Here is a 21,085-nt window from a genome sequence, read left to right on the forward strand (position 1 = left end):
AATTTTGACTTTACTCCTGTACTAATGCTTTTCTCACCCTGGCCTCTCCTTTTGACAGGGGGGAAGATGTAAAATATAAAAAAAATACAATGGCTTTGCTCTTTGCGAACCAGCAACCTTTAATTAATTTTCTGCAATTCAGGATCTTCCCCTAGACCAGTACCTTCTAGAACATTCGTGCCTATTACATAACATCCTCATATAAATTCTGCGTCATAAGTTTTCCTACATTTTTCTAGAAGCTACTCGGCCCACTAGTGGCCGAGCGGTAACGTCGCTGAACACTGGTAGTTCGGTCCGAGGTTCGAATCCGCGAGCAGGCTGGATGCATGAGTGTTTTCGTGGTTTTCCCCATGTGTAACGTGTATACGAGCCAGTTTCCCTTAAAAAGTCCTCCACGAAGGCATCTCTCCCTTAAGGCAGATAGCCCTCGAGTGCTTTGCCATAATCTAATAAACCAAACCTAGAAGCTACTCTGTTACATAACCTTTCATATAAATGCTGCGTCATAAGCTCTCCTACACAGATGCCTTCTCGCCTTCGTTCTGCTAACGCCTCCGCTATGCTCCTCTTTCTTTGTTAGAACGTTATAACGTATTAAAGTCACTCGTATCTAATAATTCAATTACTGAATAAGTTATATGAGTAACTTCATCTGGAAAAAATCATCTGCTCTAAAATAAAATAAAGATAGGCTGTTAAAAGTGAAAAGTCCTGAGTCGTCATTTTTCTCCGTGGTGCAATCATCCCAGCTTTGTCAACCATCTGCCAGAACGTGAAATGAATAGCCTCACCATTCACCCACGATGTGTTGGAATAACTGAAAACATTACATATATATATATAACTTACGAAAAAAAGCATTTTATCCATCCTTCCTTGGGCATCAATTAGAAGTATAGTTTTAAGGTTATGATGTCATTATATTATATTGCACTATTTTTCTTGCTTCCATATAGATTTCTGTAATATTTATTTATTTCCCTCCCCTTGCTTCCTCTCGTTGCTACTTTCAAAGAAATTGGCATACTAAAAGGACCTCTGCCATTTTACGAATGTTATTCTCCTCCTCCCTTTACAGACAATATTTTGCATCTATCATTAATTTCATGTTATTATCTCAAAAGCAACAAGAGTTGATTAGCATTTAAAGTTATTTGCCATGAAAGTATTGTGCCATTTTAAATTTTTGCTATTTCATAAATTTATATATATTTTCAACATTTCAAAAGATGATTTTATTAATTTTATTATGATCCATAATATTATATTTTTTATGGGATTTTAAAATTATGACATTTAAAAATATATCCCTTATAGATATTTGAAATTTTGAAACAAACTTTTCAACCTCTTTCAAAATAATAATGATTGAAAAAAGTGTTTTAGGGGAACTTTCTAGAATTTTGTTTTTCATGGTGTTTATTACTGTAGTCAGAACTTTGCCATTGCTTTCTTCTGATAAGCTGTTGACAACAAATTTTGCACACACATTGTGAATGACAGCATAATGTGATGAAGGGATTTTTTCTAAAATTTGATTTAGAATTTTTAAAAATTTTAATTTGAAATGATTTTTGTGCATACTTATGTCTACTGAACAAATTAAAACTGAGAAAATTTTACTGTAAATACTTTGCACCATTGGAGTGAGTTTTTTTGGGAGGGGGTTAAGAGGAAGTTTATATGAAAATTTTAATGTAATTTATGATTTTTTGGTAAATTTTCAAAAATTGCTTGCATTTTTTTAAACTTTAACATAGCACAGTTGTAAGAAGTAAAAAATTGATTTTTTATTGTTGAAAACGATTTTTCTATTGAATAACTTTATTGCTAATTTGTCATTGATACTAAACCATTAAAAGAAAATCAGAAAAAAAAAAGTTTTATTTAAAAGCCTTAAAATAATTAATGACCTAAAATGATAAAAACAATTTATCAGATAATTTAATGGGAAAAAGTGATTAAATAAATCTTTTTATAAAATTCATCTGCTATTTTAATCACAAATAATAAAGGTATATGTATCCAAATAACACAACATAATAATCGAATTCAAAAATTTAAGATATCATCTTTATAGATTTATCAAGGGCACGCCTTTTATTATTCATGATATAAAATTGTAGATGAATTTTATAAAGAGAATTATGTGATCTCTTGTTCCCATTAAACTATAAGATAAATTCTTTTGGTTTCTTCATTGAGAAACATTGATGTAGATTATATGTAAAATCAAATTTAAATTATGTGTAAAATTAAAACTTACTCTGTTTTAATGCAGTAGATCTCAATCTGTATATGCTTCCTTTTCATAGGTGAACAGTTTTAGCATATAAGTTTCAAGAAATTTATTACATTTTCTTAACATTTTAAAAAAACATTAATATGTCTTTCAGATATTTGAATTTTTACTGCAATTTCGTGCCAATAATCAAAAGCAGCTGGGAATTTGTATGGATGGATCTGTAGAATATAGTGTATATATCTCATGTGATTCCAGGTATATAAACTTTGAAATTTTTATAATTTTTTTTTACCCTTTGTGTCTATGATTCATTTTGGTTCAGGTGCCAAACAGTAAAATACATCAATTTATTATTAATAGTAAAATATATAGATTTATAAACCTAAGTCATATTTGATTGCATTGATTATATAGTATTTTGAACAGATTTGAACTCGGTAGAAAATATCTTTTCTTTTAATTTTGTTTCAATATTCTTCAGAAATGAAATTGCTCTAATAATCATTTGTCTAGTTGTTTATGAAATATTTTAGCAGAGTAGTTTAATGATAGATTATCAAATATATATAAAACTAAAAATGAAGTATGTATAAAACTAATCAAACTAATATGTAAGTTATCAGATATGTTGTTGTATGTATACAGGCTCATAATAGATTGAATGCACACAGGTCTGATGATAGGCTGATAAAATTTATTTTATCAAGCGAAACACTTAAAAGTTCTGCAACTTTTTGCAGAAATAATCATACAGATTTCCACAGTATCACAGAGTACAGTCAGTAGTTACTACTAAGAACTTAAGAACTAATAAGAACTTAAACTACTAAGAACTTAAGAACTTAAACTATTAAGAACATTAAGCACAAAGAAATACAAAGTTCAGCTGAAGACAGAAGTTAAATTGTAGATAGTGTTTGGAACTCACGGTGAGCTAATAATCGTATGTGAGAGCAGATGCTGTCTCCGGCCCCAGCCATAGAGATATTTCTATTACTTTCTGCTTCTCGAAATTATTAGAAGGCAATATGAGGTTCAAATTATGGTTACAGCTAATACAGTGATCAATCGCATTTATTCAGTTACAGTACCTTATATGGACCTTTGGCGATTTCTCGCTAATTTTGAGGGCGAAAATTAGTTTCAAAACCTATTCCCAGCTTGGCGATATCTTGCCAAATTACCGAGATACTCAATTACTCAATGTTAAGTAGACTTGCCCCTATATTCTTGCTTTTCTGGCATAGCTTGTATTTGTAGATTTTGCGTGTTACATAACACAGAAAAATACAATTTCACATATTGCACTAAAATCTACCTATTTATGTACAAAATTTGTAACGCCATATAAAACTAAAAGAAGTCAGAAATACCATGTGTAAAACCTTCTATAAAGTGAAGAATGTTGAATACTAGCGGTTTGAATATGCAGTGATTCACCTGGTATATGCAAAGCACACAAGAATTATCTGCCTAAAGGGAAAGGAAGAATGCCTTTTTAGGGAACCTTTTTGAGGGAAACTGGCTCATATTAACATTATGGATGGGCTGGAACTGAACGGGGATGAAACTCCTAGTATTCAGTGGGCAATTATTTGGCCACAGATGTGGCTGTGTAGTGATTTGAGTAACTTGCATTTCTTTATAGAATTTAATTAGTATAGTGCTCTGTGTATTTTGAAAAGTATTAATTTAACCTTTAGCAGTTTACTTGCTAATCTGGCACAATTTAACATTTTATTTGTGATATTTATTGTTTTATTATTCGTAAAACATTCAGAATTTCATGAAAATATTCCAAATTTAAACTGTGTTAAGAAATCAATAATATTTTTTTAAACTGAAATGAGATTTTTGTGCTAATATGGGGTTGGAAATATGCAGATATTTAAATTGTGTAAATGTGCATTTAGAAAATGTGGGGTGTTTTATTTAGGCATGTAATGAAAGAAGAATTTGTATAATTTCACTAGTTTTGATGGCAGATGTTTGCCAGGAAAAAGATCAAAAATTGAAGTTGAAATATTTTAACCTGAAATATTTGGATGCTGTTTGCTTTATTTTTGCTGAAACCATGGTAGATGGATTAACGTACATGAGTACTTTGCTGAAGTATTACACCTCAACTTTCAGAAAGACCAATTTTTTTAATAAGCATGCACAAGGTGGCAAAATGACAAGATTTGCTTTTAATGTGCGAGTGAAGTCTGTTTTCATTTCTGGATGACTTATTTCACTATTAGATGAAACTGGGGAAGATGAATGTTAAATATACACCAGGGATTGAAAATTTTAGTTTTTTCTCTACTTTTTTATACTGTACTGGATTTTTTCCTTTCGTTTTTTTTTTGGGGGGGGGAGGCATGTAAACTGAAAACCAGGTTTACTGTGCGGGTATAATCTGGAAGACATTCACAAAAGAATTTATGCTGCATACACTAACATTACGGTGCAAGTGCTTCTTAATGTGTGAGTTTAGATAGAATAAGCCATTCCCATGCCACTGGTAAAGCTTAAATTGCAAAGAATTATTATTTTTTTATATTTGGAAGTATGCATCCTAATGAGTTGTGATACATTAAAAGTATAAGATAATTTTTTTATTGAAATCTAAGTAGAATCTTAGTGCATAAATAAGTTATGTTACTGATAAAAATTGAATTTCTATTATTTGTGCAAATACTCAATATAGTAATTCTTCAAAATATTTAATACACTTTTTATCAGTATTTCAAAACTAATATACACTTTTTAATTGTTTCCAGCTCAAATAAAGAAATAAATGAAACTGCTCCTGCTAGTCCTTCACCAGGATCACCATCATCATTAGTTGCTCAAACCATTTCTTATTTGAGTTACAGTAAAGCTTTTCAGTCTTTAACTATGTGCTTAAAAGAGGTATTTTTCTTCTTTTCGAATTATCAGAATTTTTTGTAATTAATTGTATGTTTATTTAATTAACTGATGTGTATAACATAAACTCCTTCTTTGAGACTGCATTTTTACTCATATCAATATTTAATTTTTTTTTATAAATAGCAAAAGTAACAAAAAGCATTACCTTTCTTAACATTTTTTAAAGGTTAATTAAGCAAAGTATCATTTGTTCCCTTTGACGTCTCACCTTTTTTATCAGTTTTTATCTCCCAGATGAAAGCTGCAAAATTCCATTTAAAATGCATACAATTACGCCGTTTAATTTTCTAAATGTATAGCACATGGTAGCACTCATGGAAATAATATAGAAAAAATTCTTTGCAGGTCTAATTTTGGAGCAATTATTTTTTTCTTAATTTCTTATGCAAAAATAAAATCGTCTCCAGTATTCCAGAAATCTGTGGTTTGATTCCCGATGAAGGCGTTGCTAATTTTTCATCTTGCCTGCTTCCAAAGGATATCCTAATGTCTCTACAGTGGTGCCCGAACTAAAAGGATCTTGGATGATGATTCTCCTCACCTAGAATTTGGCGATTTGGTCCCCTAAAAACCCCAGTTGCCTTTTAAATGGGGGAGTATATAAGGTATTTTTCCCACTTTCCTAGCGTGGCTTCGTGGTCTAGTGGTTCTGCATGCTGGGCCTGTATTCCAGAGGTCCGTGGTATGATTCCTGGTGAAGGCGTTGCTAATTTTTCATCTCTCCAGCTTCCAAAAAAATACATAATGTCTGTACAAGGTAGTTGCCAAATTTTCTTTAGTAAATCCTTCTCTCTTTGGTTAAACTTTAAGATAGTATGCTGCAGCAATCCAATTACCTTAAAAAAGCTTACAACTGTTATCACAAATGAGAACATGTCCATTTATACTCTCAACTATGCAATATGCAATTTTGGAAAATGACTGCAAAAAGTGATCAAATTTAATGGTTCTTACCATTGAATCTGTTGAATTAAAAAATAAGTGTCTACCATCTGTTAAATACGGAATGTGTGTTCTTTCTGTAATAAATTAAAATGAATTAAAATTTTAAAAATTTATTACAAAGTAGTTTTTTTTTTTCTTTTTAACCCTTTGCAGTTCGGTTCATAAAATTTTTTTTTTGAAAAAAATAACTTTACACATAGCCCCTAATACAATGATATTTCATGGAAAAAAAAAGGGGGGGTAAACCTTTAAGGTTATTTATGACGTGGGTGAATACTGCTTGTCTCACCTTTCATCTTTGCGTGAGCGCAAATTCTCCTAACATGCTTATCTAAAGTGTTAGTTTTAGCAACCAAATGAAAATGAAAGATATAAAAAAGGTTTTTGAATAATTATCTAGGAAATGTTGATTATATTTGCAAAATAAAAAATATTTTTTCAAAAAAATTACATAATTTAAAAAAAAAAAACACTCTCTGTATGAGTTTTAGATATTTTTTAATGATTTCATAATAAATTTGAAACAGAGAAGATTTTCGCTCCAATCTTTATTTGCTACAGGTTTGAAAAGGACAATATTTGAAAGGCCCATCATGTTTATTTACATTTCACCTGTCTTTCATCTGCTTAGGATATTTTTCTGTGGGGAATCGCACTCACATATCCATTCAGTATTCAATGACATTTTCGTGTTACAGAGTTACCTTTCAGGAAAAATACTAAATATTTTTCTAGTTTTAACATTATTACAATTTATTAAAAAACATAAATTTGCATTATCAACATATAAATGAACATGATACTTGAATTTAAAAATAGTTGAATGGTGCTGCCATCTAGTAGCAGCAATTCCTACAGGGTCCCACCTTTTAATTTTAACTATTCTTAATTAATATAAATGAATTCAGGTAATAATTTTTATTAGAAAAGGAAACTTTCAAATAAAAATATTCATTCTAACACCAAAAGTTGTTCTTCAGACAAATTAAATTGCATTAGAAATTAAGGGGGGGGGGAAGAAAACTGCTTGAAAATTAGCCCTGTAAAGAATATTTATTTCATATTATTTCCATGAATGAATACTAGTGCTGCCATCTGTTATATATTTAGAGAACTAAAAGGCTTAATTGTATGTATTTTAAATGGAATTTTACAGCTTTCATCTATGAGATGAAACCTGATAAAAAAGATGGGATGTCTGACGTCCCACTGCCTGTCAAAGGGTTAAAGATAAAACATCTGTGTACTATCAGAAATATTTTATTCAAGTTAATATTTGCTTTATTTAAATGTTTTACGTTCGTAGAACAATTTAAAGATGTAGAGTCATTAGGATTTTTGATGTTGGAGACATGAAAAATGTGCAATGCCCTCGCCAGGATTTGAACTCCGGACCTCCTGAGTACATCGAGTGTGTTTCCAGTTACACCAAGAAGGCATATGGCTAAGGAGCAAGAAAGTACCTCAGATACTCCTCTTTTTAAAGGGTGACTGGGAATAAGGAGAGGCAATTGCCAAATTCTGGTGGTGATGAATTATCATCCACCACCTTTGAGTTCAAGCACCACTGTAGCTTCATTAGGTTTTTTTGAAGTAGGAGATGTGAAAATGTGCTGTACCCTCACTGGGAATCGAACCCTGGACCTCTCGAATTCGTGCTTTGAGTGTGCTTCCATTTACCAGTAGGGGAATTGCCTTCTAAGGATATTATTTAAGTTTTCCAATTTTTTTTCATGTCTTTCTATGTGATTACCATGAATAAATAATATATGATATTTGCATCATTAAATTTAAAATTTTAAGCTTTTGGAGGGATTTACTAGAGTGAGGATTAATAAAACTAGAATGTTACTATAATCAGAATACTGCCTCTTTTAAGATGGGAAAACTACATATGTATCTGTATATTTTTTCCAGGAAAAAGATTGGGAAATTCTAGAACTGATTTTGAAAGAGCTGCCAAAATTATTACAAAACAAAGCCCTAATCCTTAGAGGAAGCTGTAATTTAGCAGCTTTATGCGTAGCACTGCGTGCTATGGTAAGTATTATAGTGTGTGTATTTAGTATGTTTTGTTCCTTGTATGCAAGTTTTGGAGCATATTGTCTTTTACCTAGGTAAGTGACAGAAATATGGGATTTCCTGAAAGTTTAAAAAATGCTCCTCCTCGACTTACTCGCACTGATGTACAGAGTAATGTATTTCCATCTGTATCTGCTGTAACATCGTACCATAGCTGTCTAGAATCACGCATACAGGTGAAAACATTTATTTATTTTTATCTCATTTGAAATTTACACCAGTTTCTGTTTGCTTTCATTTATCATTAAAACATATGAAGAAATTTCTGCATTAATAATTTTGTGCATAACTGTATTAAAAATTAGCTAAAATTTTTATAATTTTTTTTATTATTAAGTTTATTCTTTATATAATCAATGATTTCTTTAACAAAATCGGAAGGGAGCACAACTATATCTTGGCACTGTAGTCACCCCCCATATTCCTTCTAAGAAAGTGACTGTAAACTCTTAGGAATCATTGTTTTATTAATAGAAAAAATAAACTTAATAACACATGTTTTAATATTAATGAAAATTCTTAATGCTTTAAACCTATTATTATGACATATGTAAAAGGAAAAAATATCTTCAAATTCAGAGATACTCCATTTTCCTCTTCAGTAGTGTTTCCTTTCTTGCTAAAAAAATAGAGTAGAGATACTTGTTTCTCACTATAAAAATAAAGCACTTAGAATTTTTGTGGACATTAATGGCTTATGCTGTAATTTATACATTAAAATTTGACAAGTTAATTTTGGATCAGGAAGGAATGTATTTGTTTAAGAGCAGTGTCACAAGCAGTTAGTATAAAATGTGTTATATATGTACACAGCAGGAGATTATATTTGATTACTGTATCGATCAGATGTATAGGTTTAAGTAATTAAAAAAGTGATATATGTATGAGTGCATCAAAATAAAATTCATTTACTTCAAGAATTATCAAAACTGTTTTGCATTAAGTGTAGCACTTTATTGAATGTCAAATATCTAAGAAGGAAAGTTATTTATAAAATGTTAAGTATTATCATACCCAGAAATTATTGGATTATCTTGAAGCTGTTTTTTTTTTTTTTTTTTTAAGTACAACAGTAGAGTGCAAATAATGTTCCGTGTGCATTATAAAATACTTATGAAAATTGTTGAATTCACACAGATATTTGTGTTGAATAATGGAAGATAAAAATCAACATTTTTGTTATGTTCTATTTTTTTTCCACAAATGTACACGAGCTGGAGATGCATGCAAACATTTTGTGGTGAATAATGATGATGTGCATTTACAGAAGTTGTTTCCAAAACTGCATTTATATAATTTCAGCTTTGTGATGAAAATTTAAAATACTTTATAGAAGATATAATTATTCATTACATTATACGAGGCAAGACACACACACACACACACACACACACACAAAAAAAAAAGGGGGGGGAGAGAGAGAGAGAGAGAAAGAAACCAACTGTTTTGGTGACATCATGCCACACATCTCCTCTATCCATGCGACCAGTTTCTGCTTAATTGACATCATTGAGTGAACATGATCAACTGCATTTTGCCGAAAAAATGTCTGATATAAAAATCGAAGAGCGAATCAACATCAAGTTTCTTGTGAAATTCAAGACATCAGCCACAGAGGAAACATTTTAAATGTTAACCGAGGTTTATGGAGGTGAAACTTTGTCTCATGCACGCGTGTTTGAATGGCATAAGTGGTTTTCAGGGAAAAGGGACATGCTGGGATAATGAACATATAATGAACATGCTGGGAGCCTCCTTGGGCTTTCATCATGATTGAATGGGTTCCCAGTGGTCAGACTGTTAATCAATACCACTACATCGAAGTACTAAAAAGACTTCTTCAAAAAATTGGGGAAAAGGCCACAGTTAGGGAGCGATGGGTGGCTGTTGCACCAGGACAATGCACCCGCTAACATGGCCCTATCTGTCAAGCAGTTTCTGACTGGCAAAAACATTACTGTGATGGAGCATCCTCCTTATTCACCTGATTTGGCTCCATGAGACTTTTTTAATTCCTAAAGTTAAATCTTACTTAAAGGGACCCATTTTACCTCAGCTGAAGAGGTTCAGACACAGAAGACACAGAGCCTTCCAAAAGCCTCTTTCCAGAACTGTTACCAGCAATGGCAGCACCAAATGCAGAAGTGTGTGAATGATGAAGGGATTTGCCTTGATCATGATAATGTCACAGAGAACTGTTTCTTTAAGTACATTGATTTATTAGAACAGTCCTCTTTTTTTTTTTTTTTTTTTTTTGTCAAACCTTATATTTTATATAAGTTTATTGAGAATCTAAAATCATCCAAAGCATTCACAATGTTTATCAGACCATTTGAAAAAATTATTATGGGGGGGGGGAACTAATGTTTAAAACACATGTGAATTTAATTAATTTAACACAATATATCAACTTATGTTTTTTTTAAATATATAAATATTACCAAAATAATCATTTCTGAAATATCTAATAACTGTTGGTAAGAAATGACTTGTTGACAGTAACCCTGAATATAAAATATTCAAGAATGGTGAATGAACTCAAATAACATCAGAAGTTGATATTCATCAAAAAAAGGTCATATTATTAGTTTGAAGGAATTATAAGGAAATTGTTTCTACAGTGAATAGAATGAGGAATTCTAATAACGAAAACTGAAAGAAGTTTTCCAACACAAACATTCAGACTTCATGATCTGTTGTTTTCCATCATGCCAAACCATATCCATTTTTAGCGATTCATCAAAAACATCGGGAACATGATTGGAATGTGTTGCCACATGCACCATGTAGTCATTTTGAACCCTCCCACTGAAATCCACATTAATACGGCCATTGAAATGGCTGTCATGTAATTTTGTTGACTTGCAGCTCGGTGTTATCATGGAACATGATAAAAAAAAAAGAGCGTTATCAATGGCAAAAAATTTGAATAAATGGTAGCTGCATTTTCCAGTGATCTGGCAGGAAAAAGTTTTGACAAAGATATATTCATCTTCTAGTATAGCCTCTATTGTACTGCCATTATTACCTACGTGGGAAAATAGCACAAGGGATGTACTTTTATAATAGCAAGATACTACTGACCTAACTTCCTTTCTTTTTTTCAAATTTGTCACTTGTGCTGCCTGCCATCTAAAATAGTTATTATAAAAAAGAAATAATTTATAATGATATTAATGAGTCCAGCCATTATTATTTCATGGGCCCAGCTAGTAATTAATAACACACTGTTTTATTGCTTTTAAATCACTGTTTTATTGCTTTTAAATCACTTTGTTGATCAAACTTTCATTAAGTTCGCCAGAAGGCACATGTTTGACTATGTGTTTGGTTGATGACTCTAGGTGCTGCCATTTTTTCATAATGTTAGAAACATGCACACACATGCACATGTTTATGTATATACAGATTCATTATTATTTAATAATAGAGATAACTAAATTGACAGTATTTTCAGGATGAATTTCAGTTATTTAAATACTCTTAATCAGCGGTCGTCAACCCTTAGAACTTCACGGACCACTACATATATAATTTTAGATTTTGCGGACCACTAATGTGAATTTAAAAAAAAAACCCTTAAATCAGACCTTTAAAACAACATATTAATATGCAAAAATATATTCAGCTTTTCAGTACGTGTAATTGTAATTTTCATTTGTTAATATAATTTTCGAAACATTTGGTGTTCAGCAACATGCCTTTATGGAAATTCAGATTACACCCCTGATTATGAATAACAATTAAAACACTATTAACATCTCACTGATACACATATTTCGTTCACATTGAATATATGAAAAGTACAAAAATCTTACCTTCTTGTACAGAAAGCTTCTCATTTCCATATCACTGAAAAGGAACTTCACGAAAAGCAAGAACAAACCGGCAAACGCAAAGCAATATCAATAAACTGAAAGTGTTATGCCACCAATTTTTAATTATTGTAATCATTATAATCATCGCTTACTGAGCAATGATGCCATCGATCAACAATTAGACAAAACAAAAATGGAAACTTCCAGTGATGCAATTAAAAACAAGAATGTAGATGGTTCTCATAAAATCTATTAAATTGCCTATTGACATGGAGAAAAACTGCCTTATTAATGACTGCAATAGTATATATTTGTAATTCAAAAGGAAAGAGAATTCCAGTTTGCACTATTATTGACAACAGCAGCATATCCAGGGATGCCAACTCTCACTTTCAAATGTCGCTGGGTACACCTGCAAAAGTAGCTAAAATATCACTAAATTCAGAAGGAATTTCGCTAAAAGTAGTAACTAAAATTTAAAAAAAAAAGTATAATCCATATTCCATAATAGGTTTTGTTACTCATCATTTTTTTAACTGAATTTTCATAAGAATATAAATAGTGCCCCAATTTTTCTGCGGACCATCAAAACGTTTTCGCGGACCACTGCTCTTAATGATTCGATTATTTATTATGATGCAATGATTTGTATATTTTCCATGAAGGAATGCCTCAGAAATGTATTTTAGTTAAACACTGGCTAATCACTAGTGTGAGGGCAAAACAGGTTTGCCGAGCATTTTTTTTAAAGTCATTTCATTAATATGAGTCTTACTTAGTTATTTAGATAATTTTCAAATTATTAATACTTAAGTTTTTAGAATTAAATTGATTTAATTATCTAAAACATTTATTGTAAAATTTGATATTTGTGTATTTACTATTACATGCAGTATTAAAAAAAATTAATTAAAAATTTAGCGAATGCTGATACAGTGTTTGCAGTCTGGTTTGGTGTCAAGAAGTGCAAAGATCTGCATGGAAGGGCTGACATTATGCACTTTAGAAATGCAAAATTCTATGATTAAACTTCTTCCTGATGTGCTACTTAAGCTGTCAAAAATTTCAGCTACGGTAGGAGTGTCAGTTTCTGTCTTAGAATTTTTATCAAGTAAGTCCATTTTGTTCTTGATTATATATGGTTTTTTGCTTCTTCATTTTACTTACATTTTCATTACAAATAACTTCACTGTGGTATTGTAATTAGTGTAGATGTAGTAAAAAAGTTCCACAATTTTTTTTCTGTTTGTTTTGCTTTATTAAACAAGAGCTTATGTTTTCCACATGGGATTAATTCATAATGAAATACAGTCGTAGAAAACTTTTTCCCTCCCATTTAATTTTGCCATTTTGATCAACTCACATTAATTATAAGAATGGAATAACAGTTTTGAAAGACTAAGCTTTGTTCCATGTTTATCACCCTAAAACTCAGAACTCAAGTAAAAACCAAAGATATTAGACATATTTCAAAAGTTTGTGTTACAAAAAATTTAAAAATTCGAAGCAAGCAGTTTAATTGTATCAGTGAATATCGTCAATAAGTTTATGCTAATATATGTTTCATCTATGTATTAATTGTGATGCAAATGAGTAAATTTTATTCAAGTTGGGTTTCTTGTGATAGTTTTTACAAAGCTTCTCATTTTCAAGCAATATTTTAACTGTCTTATGTTTTCTTTGATTGACCAGATTGACCCTGACATTATGTGTAATGTAAGGTACTATTAAAAATGTCCGTTTTTATGAATAATTTTACTTTTTATGAATTTAAATTTGCAGTCTTCTTGCTCTTATTGAATTAATTTTAATACCTCTGTTATATTTTTATGTACAGTGTGGGAGGAAAAAATGGGACAGTTTTATCTCTCCAACTATATTGGGCCGATTGATGAAATTTAAATTGCATTTTTCATGTCTTGAAAGTGCGACTTAGGATATATATTACATTTATATAGCATTGTTCTAATAAATATTTTGACACAAAATGGGAATTTTTTCTGAAATAACACAAATTTTTTCCAATATTTCGATTCTACAACTCAGATTATGCCTAAATATTAAATTTGGTGCGAAATATACGGAGAAATTCACAAATTTTTCTTACCATCTTTTTTCCAGTTTGTGCCAAGAATAATTCACTTAGCGAAATTCTTAATATATGGCAACCTATTTTCCTTTCTCTTCCATTGTGAAGGACTGGAAAAAGAGTCACATCGTTCCTACCATTGGGAAAAAAGTCACATCGTTCTCCTTTCAAATAATTTTACAAAGTGCCTAAACCACATTTGATGTTATTATCCCTTTCAATAAATATGCCAACTTTCAAAACACGCCAAAATATGAATTCACGTATATCTTCGGAAATTTTGAATAAAACATTCTCATTTTTTGCAGGTGTCCTTAAAAATACATCTACTTTAAGATGAGGTAAAAATTTTATAGATTATAATTCAAAAATTTGTTTGAAAAATTTATAAAAATTATTTTAAAATACAAATTTTTAAAATAAATCATAAAAAATGGTTGAATTTTATTTGGAATGAACCTGAATTTCAAAATGTGAAAGGAAGAATCAAATAAGTTTAATAAAAAAAGATATATTAATGAATATGTACCAAATTCAATTAACATTGAGGAGCTAAAATTTTGAGAGCTAATTTTTGAAAAACTACTCGTGCAATTTTTACAACACCTGGCAGTTTGGCATAATTTGAGTTGTAGAAAATATGGGAAAAAAATTGGCATGTCGTTTCAGAAAAAAAATTTCAAGAATTTTGTGTGAAAACTTTAAAGAATTTTGTGTGAAAATACCTATATTAGAACAATCCAATATATAAATCTAATACATATTTTAAGTCGCGCTCTCAATACGAGAAAAAGGCAAGTTGAATTTCATCATTTGGCTCAGTAGAACTGGAGATGTGTCCCACCCCCCTTTTTTTTTGTGCAGTGTACATTCATAGCCTTGGCTCAACAGAGATCCATACATTTTCCCTGTATAGTTTAAAACTCATACTTTCTGGAAAGCGTATTATATCCCGCAAAATTGCTTCAAAATAGCTAAAGTAATATGCACACTTTATTTAATTGTTTGTGCATACGTATTTGATAAGTCTTTTTGAGAATTTTCAAATATTTACTAATAGTAAAAAATTTCATATTACTCGTAAAGCATCTATTACCCTTTACTTAGTTTAATGCAGGAAAAATAAACTACGGGAATCTAATTATGGTCTGCTTGATGGCCATTGCAATGTGTAAAATGAGACCTCTGAAAAATTGTAAGCTGCAATTATTCCATGCTGTGAGTTTATAGAGATCTTCATAAATAATTATGCCAGATGAATATGAAGATTTCAGGATTTATTGCAAAGAATAGCATCTCTCAAAAGTAAAATAAACAGCTATAAATGAAATAGGACTAAATAGAAATGCATCAAAGTTCTCCTTAATATGTGAGGAATATTGCAGATGACCAAAACTGTTCATAAGGCATTAATCTCTGAACTGACTATGCACTCTCACATTTGTAGCCTTCCTCAAGGAAGAGGATAAATACTTCTAGAATTTAAAAAAAAAATCATACCTAGGGATTCAAAAATATGGCTTCTGGGGAGTTCCAAAGTGTCGTAAAAAAAGGTTCCAAATTGTCGAGAAATTGCCAAATATCGCCAAGACTTGGTAAAAGGGTTTTTGCTCATATCTCTGGTTTCACTTAAGCTAGCCTCACAATTCCAACATTAGTCAATTCAAAATTAAATAATACACAACATGGTACGTTGGCTAAGAATATACAAACAGAGAAAATGACCGTTAATTCAAAGTAAAATACACAATAAACGAAATAAAATCGAATAGTATATTAAATGAATAATTAAAGACAAATATAAAAATTCTTTAAAGACAATAAATATGTAAATAATATATATGAAAATTTACAATAATAATATGTTTTTACTCATAATAAGCCAGTTTTCTATAGAAAGTCCTCTCTGAAAGCATCTTTTAATTAGCAAACATCCAAGGTTGTATTATAATCCAGCAGCTACCATCTGCGTCTTTGAGATCTGATTATTTCATAACATCTGCAATAAAATGGACAAAACAGAACAAATTCCAATAAATTTAATTATTAAAATGGATTTAAGTTTTTCTTAGTTCATATTTTGATTTCAATTTCTTGAGATTTTTTTGTACACAAAAAAATTAACATTATCTTTGAGAATCATATATTCTTTCTGAGACATATTGTCAATTTGAGGAGTAACAAATCTACTTCCCTTTACCTTTTGATTAATTCTATTTGTCTTGGACTTTGCAGGCATTATTATGCATGACACAGATTAGAAAAACTTCAGTTGAGTGAGCGTGGAGTTAAATTTTCCAATTCAACAATTTTTTTTTTTCAACTGGAGGACCAATGAAAAGGCTGTTTGGTTCATTTACCAAATGAATGCTGCTGTTCTCTTTGACATAGATTAGGAAATCATTAATATTAAATTAATTACTGCCTACTAGAATATTAAATTAGTAACTGCCTACTAGAACATTAAATTAGTTACTGCCTTAAATAAATTACTTGTATAGCAGTAATTGTTCACAGTGTCTCCCATTACTATTTCACAATACAGGCTCACATTACTGTATATATAATTATAATGGATAGTGTGAAAGACGCTTGATCTTTAGTATCCAGGTGGATATAAACACTGATAATTCCACTTGAGTTTAAATACTGTCAGATATGGTATATGGTAGTTATATGTACATTTTAATGGTTTTGTATAATATGAATAATAGCCTTTGCTGTAATTGATTAATAGTGAGGAAGACTTACACAGTAGAATGTACTAACATTTATAATTTGCAATTTTAATGGGTCTGTGTAAATTTTTGAAAAATATTAGTAATGTGAATATTTTTTTTCTTTTTAGATTTAATACGATTACCTCATCTGTATGTCAGCTTTGTTGAAGATCAGTATATGAGCATATTTGCTATTGCACTTCCTTATACCAATCCATTTAAGTACAAAATGTTTCTTGTTATTTTTCTGTTTTACTGCTGTCCTTAATCGTTATCTAAATTTCATGATCTTTGTTTTTACTAGGTTTAGTCAATATACAGTTGCTTTGGCACATCATGTCATTGCTATGTGGTTTCTGAAATGTCGTATACCATTTCGCAGGGATTTTGCAAAATTCATCACAAAGGTATCAATAACTACACTTTTATTGAAATTAATATGTTCTTATATATTTTCCTGATCTGAAAGATTTATGTTAAATCATTTGTAGTGAGATTGATTTAAATTCAGTTTTAAGCTCTTTCATATTTTAAAAACTTCAAGTGAGAATTTCCAGCATTTAATTTTTATAATAACATGTGACTTTACATGAGATATTCATTTGGGAATGAATTTCTTATTACCTTTCAGGGTTTACGAAGTAATTTGAATGTGCCTCGGGATGACAGTAGTCGTCCTACTTCTTCTAGTCGAAATGATGAATTGGCTCGAAATAGTGAAGATAAATCTTCGTAAGTTTTACAGATTTATAACTTTTATAGCTTCATTATGTATATGATGGCAGAATAGTTAATACATGCATGTATGTGCGGTATAAGAATCTAAAATATATCTTTAGTTATTTGGTGCCTGCCAATACACCGTGGAGTGGTATTTTTTTTTTTTTTTTTAAATACCTGGCAGGTATTATTTGGCAATTCAATTGTCATACGAATTAGCATTAAACAGGTTGTTATGCTCTGCAGCCTGTTTTTGCCTTCATATGAACTCTGAAGACAAATGCCACCAGTTATTCTTTCATATTACTGATTCCCCATGTGCATTCCCCTTTTGGGTGTCAACACTAGTCTCGAGAATGTTCTCATTGAAATAAGAAAATGAATCTATCCCTACCCTTCCTTATCATTAAAAACTATTATGCATTAAAAAAAAAAAAGACTGTTAACAAGACAGGCAAGAGAAATAACCAACATTAGAATTAATAGAGGAATACTATTAAGAATTTATCTGCATTTTCAAACACTATAATCTGGTTTATTTAATTACTAAGTTTGTTTAATTACATAAATTAAATGACTGAATTATAAATAATTACATAAATTAAATCAATATGTAAAGCATAAAGGAAACACATGATAGATAAGGGAAAAGTAAACATTAGCAGAAATGAAGAAATTAACTTACAAAAAGCATTACATAATAATATTTCGAAGATACTTGAAAAATGTCATTAGTTTAAACTCGCATAAAAAGTCAGGGTTTCTTTCTTTCTTTCTTTCTTTTCTTTTTTTTTTTTTAAATTGGCAGAGATTTATGATCTTATCTTGTTGTGAAGTGTCATCATATCACTCAGAAGACTGTTATCTTGCCCTTCCAAGTAATCGTGAAAGCCGTTTACTGGGTGAAATGTACGCCATGCATCAGTTTGTTGTTGGCTGATTGTTCCTTATTTCCTTCACCATATTTTTCTTCAATATTACTTTATTCTTCTTTCCCTTTTATGCAGGTCCCAATTTGTTTTGAGTTAGAGTTTCGAATTGGTTTATTTATGATTATACTCTAGTTATTCTGAAATGTTTCCTTTGCCTAATTTTCATCATTAGGCATACCGCTTGCAATCTCCACGTGATCTGCTGCCGATAATTTCTGTGTATCTGTTATTGCACTCTGAAAAACCTTTTATTTTTTCATTCAGCAGACTTTACTTCCAAGATTTCATAAGAGTTGATGGCCTAACATTTTGTTATGTGGCAGCACTATCATAGAATGTATCTATGACTGAAAATTTTATAAAATTTTAGACTATTTCATTGGATTTACATAAAATTGTTAAATGGTAGTCTATAGGTTGTATTAGGGCTGTCACGTTAAGGGAAAGTATTTTATGAATTTTTTTTTTTTTTTTTTTTTTTTATCTTGGTAACTTATTTGAGTGGAATGGTGTACTTGTCTAAAACTAATATTTCTTTTCAGGAAGTTCTTGTAACTTCAACAAACCTTTTCATCTGAAACTTTTTTTTCAAACTCTTGCTGGAAAGTGTTTTTATACACCCCTTATTCTGATTGAAATAATAAACAGATAGATTGGTTGCCTTTTCCCCTGTAAGAGACCTTCAGATTTCCACTTTTAGAATGATGGCCAGCTTTGGTTAATGACTTCCTGGATATCAGAGCACTCTCATAGATCATAGATAATCATAATTGTTGGTGTGGTTTAACAGTCGTGATCAAAAGTGCCTCACACACACACACATGGTGAAATTTTTGCTGGCAGGTATTTGCATTGACCAGATTCGTCTGCATTGAATATTTGCTGTGAAAACAATCTTTCGGCCACAATTAACTTCATAAACTTGCTACAAAAATCCTCTGCTGTACCTTGATTGCCATTCATCACACATTTCAAATTTCAAGCTCTCGAATGCCTTGCCATTTTTGAACCGAGTAAGCCTTCTTGACAGCGCTCTGAACTTAACTTCAAAATCTAGTTGTCTCCCGCCCTCCCCAAAATTTATTTTCTGAATAAGTAATTTCATTTGTAGGGTTTCCTTGTGCTCTTTTGTGACTAAATCATTCCAATGTGGCTTTATTCAAGTCCTTGTACCCTGATGTTTTCATAGTTTTATTATTATTATTTCTGCAGCTGAATCAAGTGCACAGATAAATTGCATGGCTCTTTTTTTTTTTTTTTTTTTTTTTTTTTTTAATACTAAAGCAACTCCTTGAAGTGCAATGAAAGGCCTCTGGTCAGGGGAGCCTCCTTGTTGATTAAGGCGTCCCAGTGCCCATTACACATAATATACTCTCCTGCTATATAGCAATTTTTCACTTGCCCCTCTTACTATTGTAAAGATTTTCAGACAGATACCACGTAGAGCTAAGTTGCTAGAAATAATCACACACATGCACGTGCATAAAAAAACTTGACCATGAAGTAATTAAAGGCAAAATTAATATGCATAAGTAACATGGTTTTTATAAAAAGCTGAAGGAATGGAATAAAATGCGGCATAAATAGCAAACCAGGAGTTAGGAAGCCAGTTACTGTGAAACCTACTGTTACTTACAAGAATAGTATTTCAATTATGGAAAGTGTTTTGTGAACTTCATAGTGGCCACCATTTCCTCCTATGAAGGGACAGACTACTTTACATCCATGCCCTGTCCAGTATTCGAACCTGGGCCCTTTATGCCTATTGGTATCACAATAGGCTCCTCTAACCATTATACTGTCTGGGTGGCTGTAGTAAAAATAACTTTTTAGTAACATAATGGAGATTATTTGAATTTTTTAAGTCCTCACTAGTGGAAAATTGAAAGATAATTTCCACAATTAAGTGTAATGTTGTTATTTATTATATTTTGGAAAGCTAAGCAGTATTGTCCATTGTTTCATGTCTTTCATTTTGCATTCTTAAAAATGGCTTCCCCCCTTTAAGTCAAAACAGAAGATTAGTAGCTTTACATTTATTTTTACAGTGGATAGTTTACTTTTAACAGATTATTAACATGTTGAGTGGTACGTCAGCCATCTGTGGCTGACACTAGACTTTCCGTTTAGGCCGCCATTCTTGGTTCATGCCATTCTCCAACAATCTCCTCCTCCTTGTCGGAAGATGATAAAAATACATCCACTCTGGGCCATTTTCTAGCAAGAATAATTTCACTGTTGCTATTGCTTTCACAATCTTGGGCAGACATTTTGATGCTCAGAGCTAAAGAAAATTTCTGTCTGCATGAGGCTAAGAACTGCAATGAACTGGTTTATCGTAAAGGGAACACCGGCCACAAATCCATTTTGATAAAATTTTATCTATTTGGCTAAACGATAAAGAAAACAAAACAGTCTTGGTGCGTAACATGTTGAATGAATGCCTATAGGAATCACGTTCCAAACGTAAACTATCTTCTACTGCAATAAGATTCACTGGCCCTACAATACAACCACTTTCAAGCGATGCACATGGGCAGAACAGGATTGCCTAAGAAATACGCGTGGCATTCAACGTTTTAAACAATGTTTGTATATTCCAGATTATAAACAGT

At 31.0% G+C, this 21,085-nt stretch overlaps 1 protein-coding gene across 4 annotated transcripts in view; it reads left to right on the plus strand.

The window, feature by feature from the left end:
• Nucleotides 1–21,085, plus strand: part of gig (TSC complex subunit tuberin) — a 148,213-nt gene that overhangs the window by 72,773 nt on the left and 54,355 nt on the right. For all 4 annotated transcript variants that reach the window (XM_085812599.1, XM_085812601.1, XM_085812600.1 and 1 more), the window contains 8 exons: nt 2,400–2,503; nt 5,014–5,146; nt 8,027–8,149; nt 8,227–8,367; nt 12,931–13,120; nt 16,947–17,040; nt 17,123–17,225; nt 17,450–17,550. In XM_085812599.1, the coding sequence (XP_085668725.1) occupies nt 2,400–2,503; nt 5,014–5,146; nt 8,027–8,149; nt 8,227–8,367; nt 12,931–13,120; nt 16,947–17,040; nt 17,123–17,225; nt 17,450–17,550 (989 nt within the window). The remainder of the gene's footprint in view (nt 1–2,399; nt 2,504–5,013; nt 5,147–8,026; nt 8,150–8,226; nt 8,368–12,930; nt 13,121–16,946; nt 17,041–17,122; nt 17,226–17,449; nt 17,551–21,085) is intronic.

Source organism: Stegodyphus dumicola, chromosome 3, assembly GCF_044657685.1.
Source record: "Stegodyphus dumicola isolate Sdum_Otavi_A_Nest chromosome 3, ASM4465768v1".
In the NCBI taxonomy this organism is placed as follows: domain Eukaryota; kingdom Metazoa; phylum Arthropoda; class Arachnida; order Araneae; family Eresidae; genus Stegodyphus; species Stegodyphus dumicola.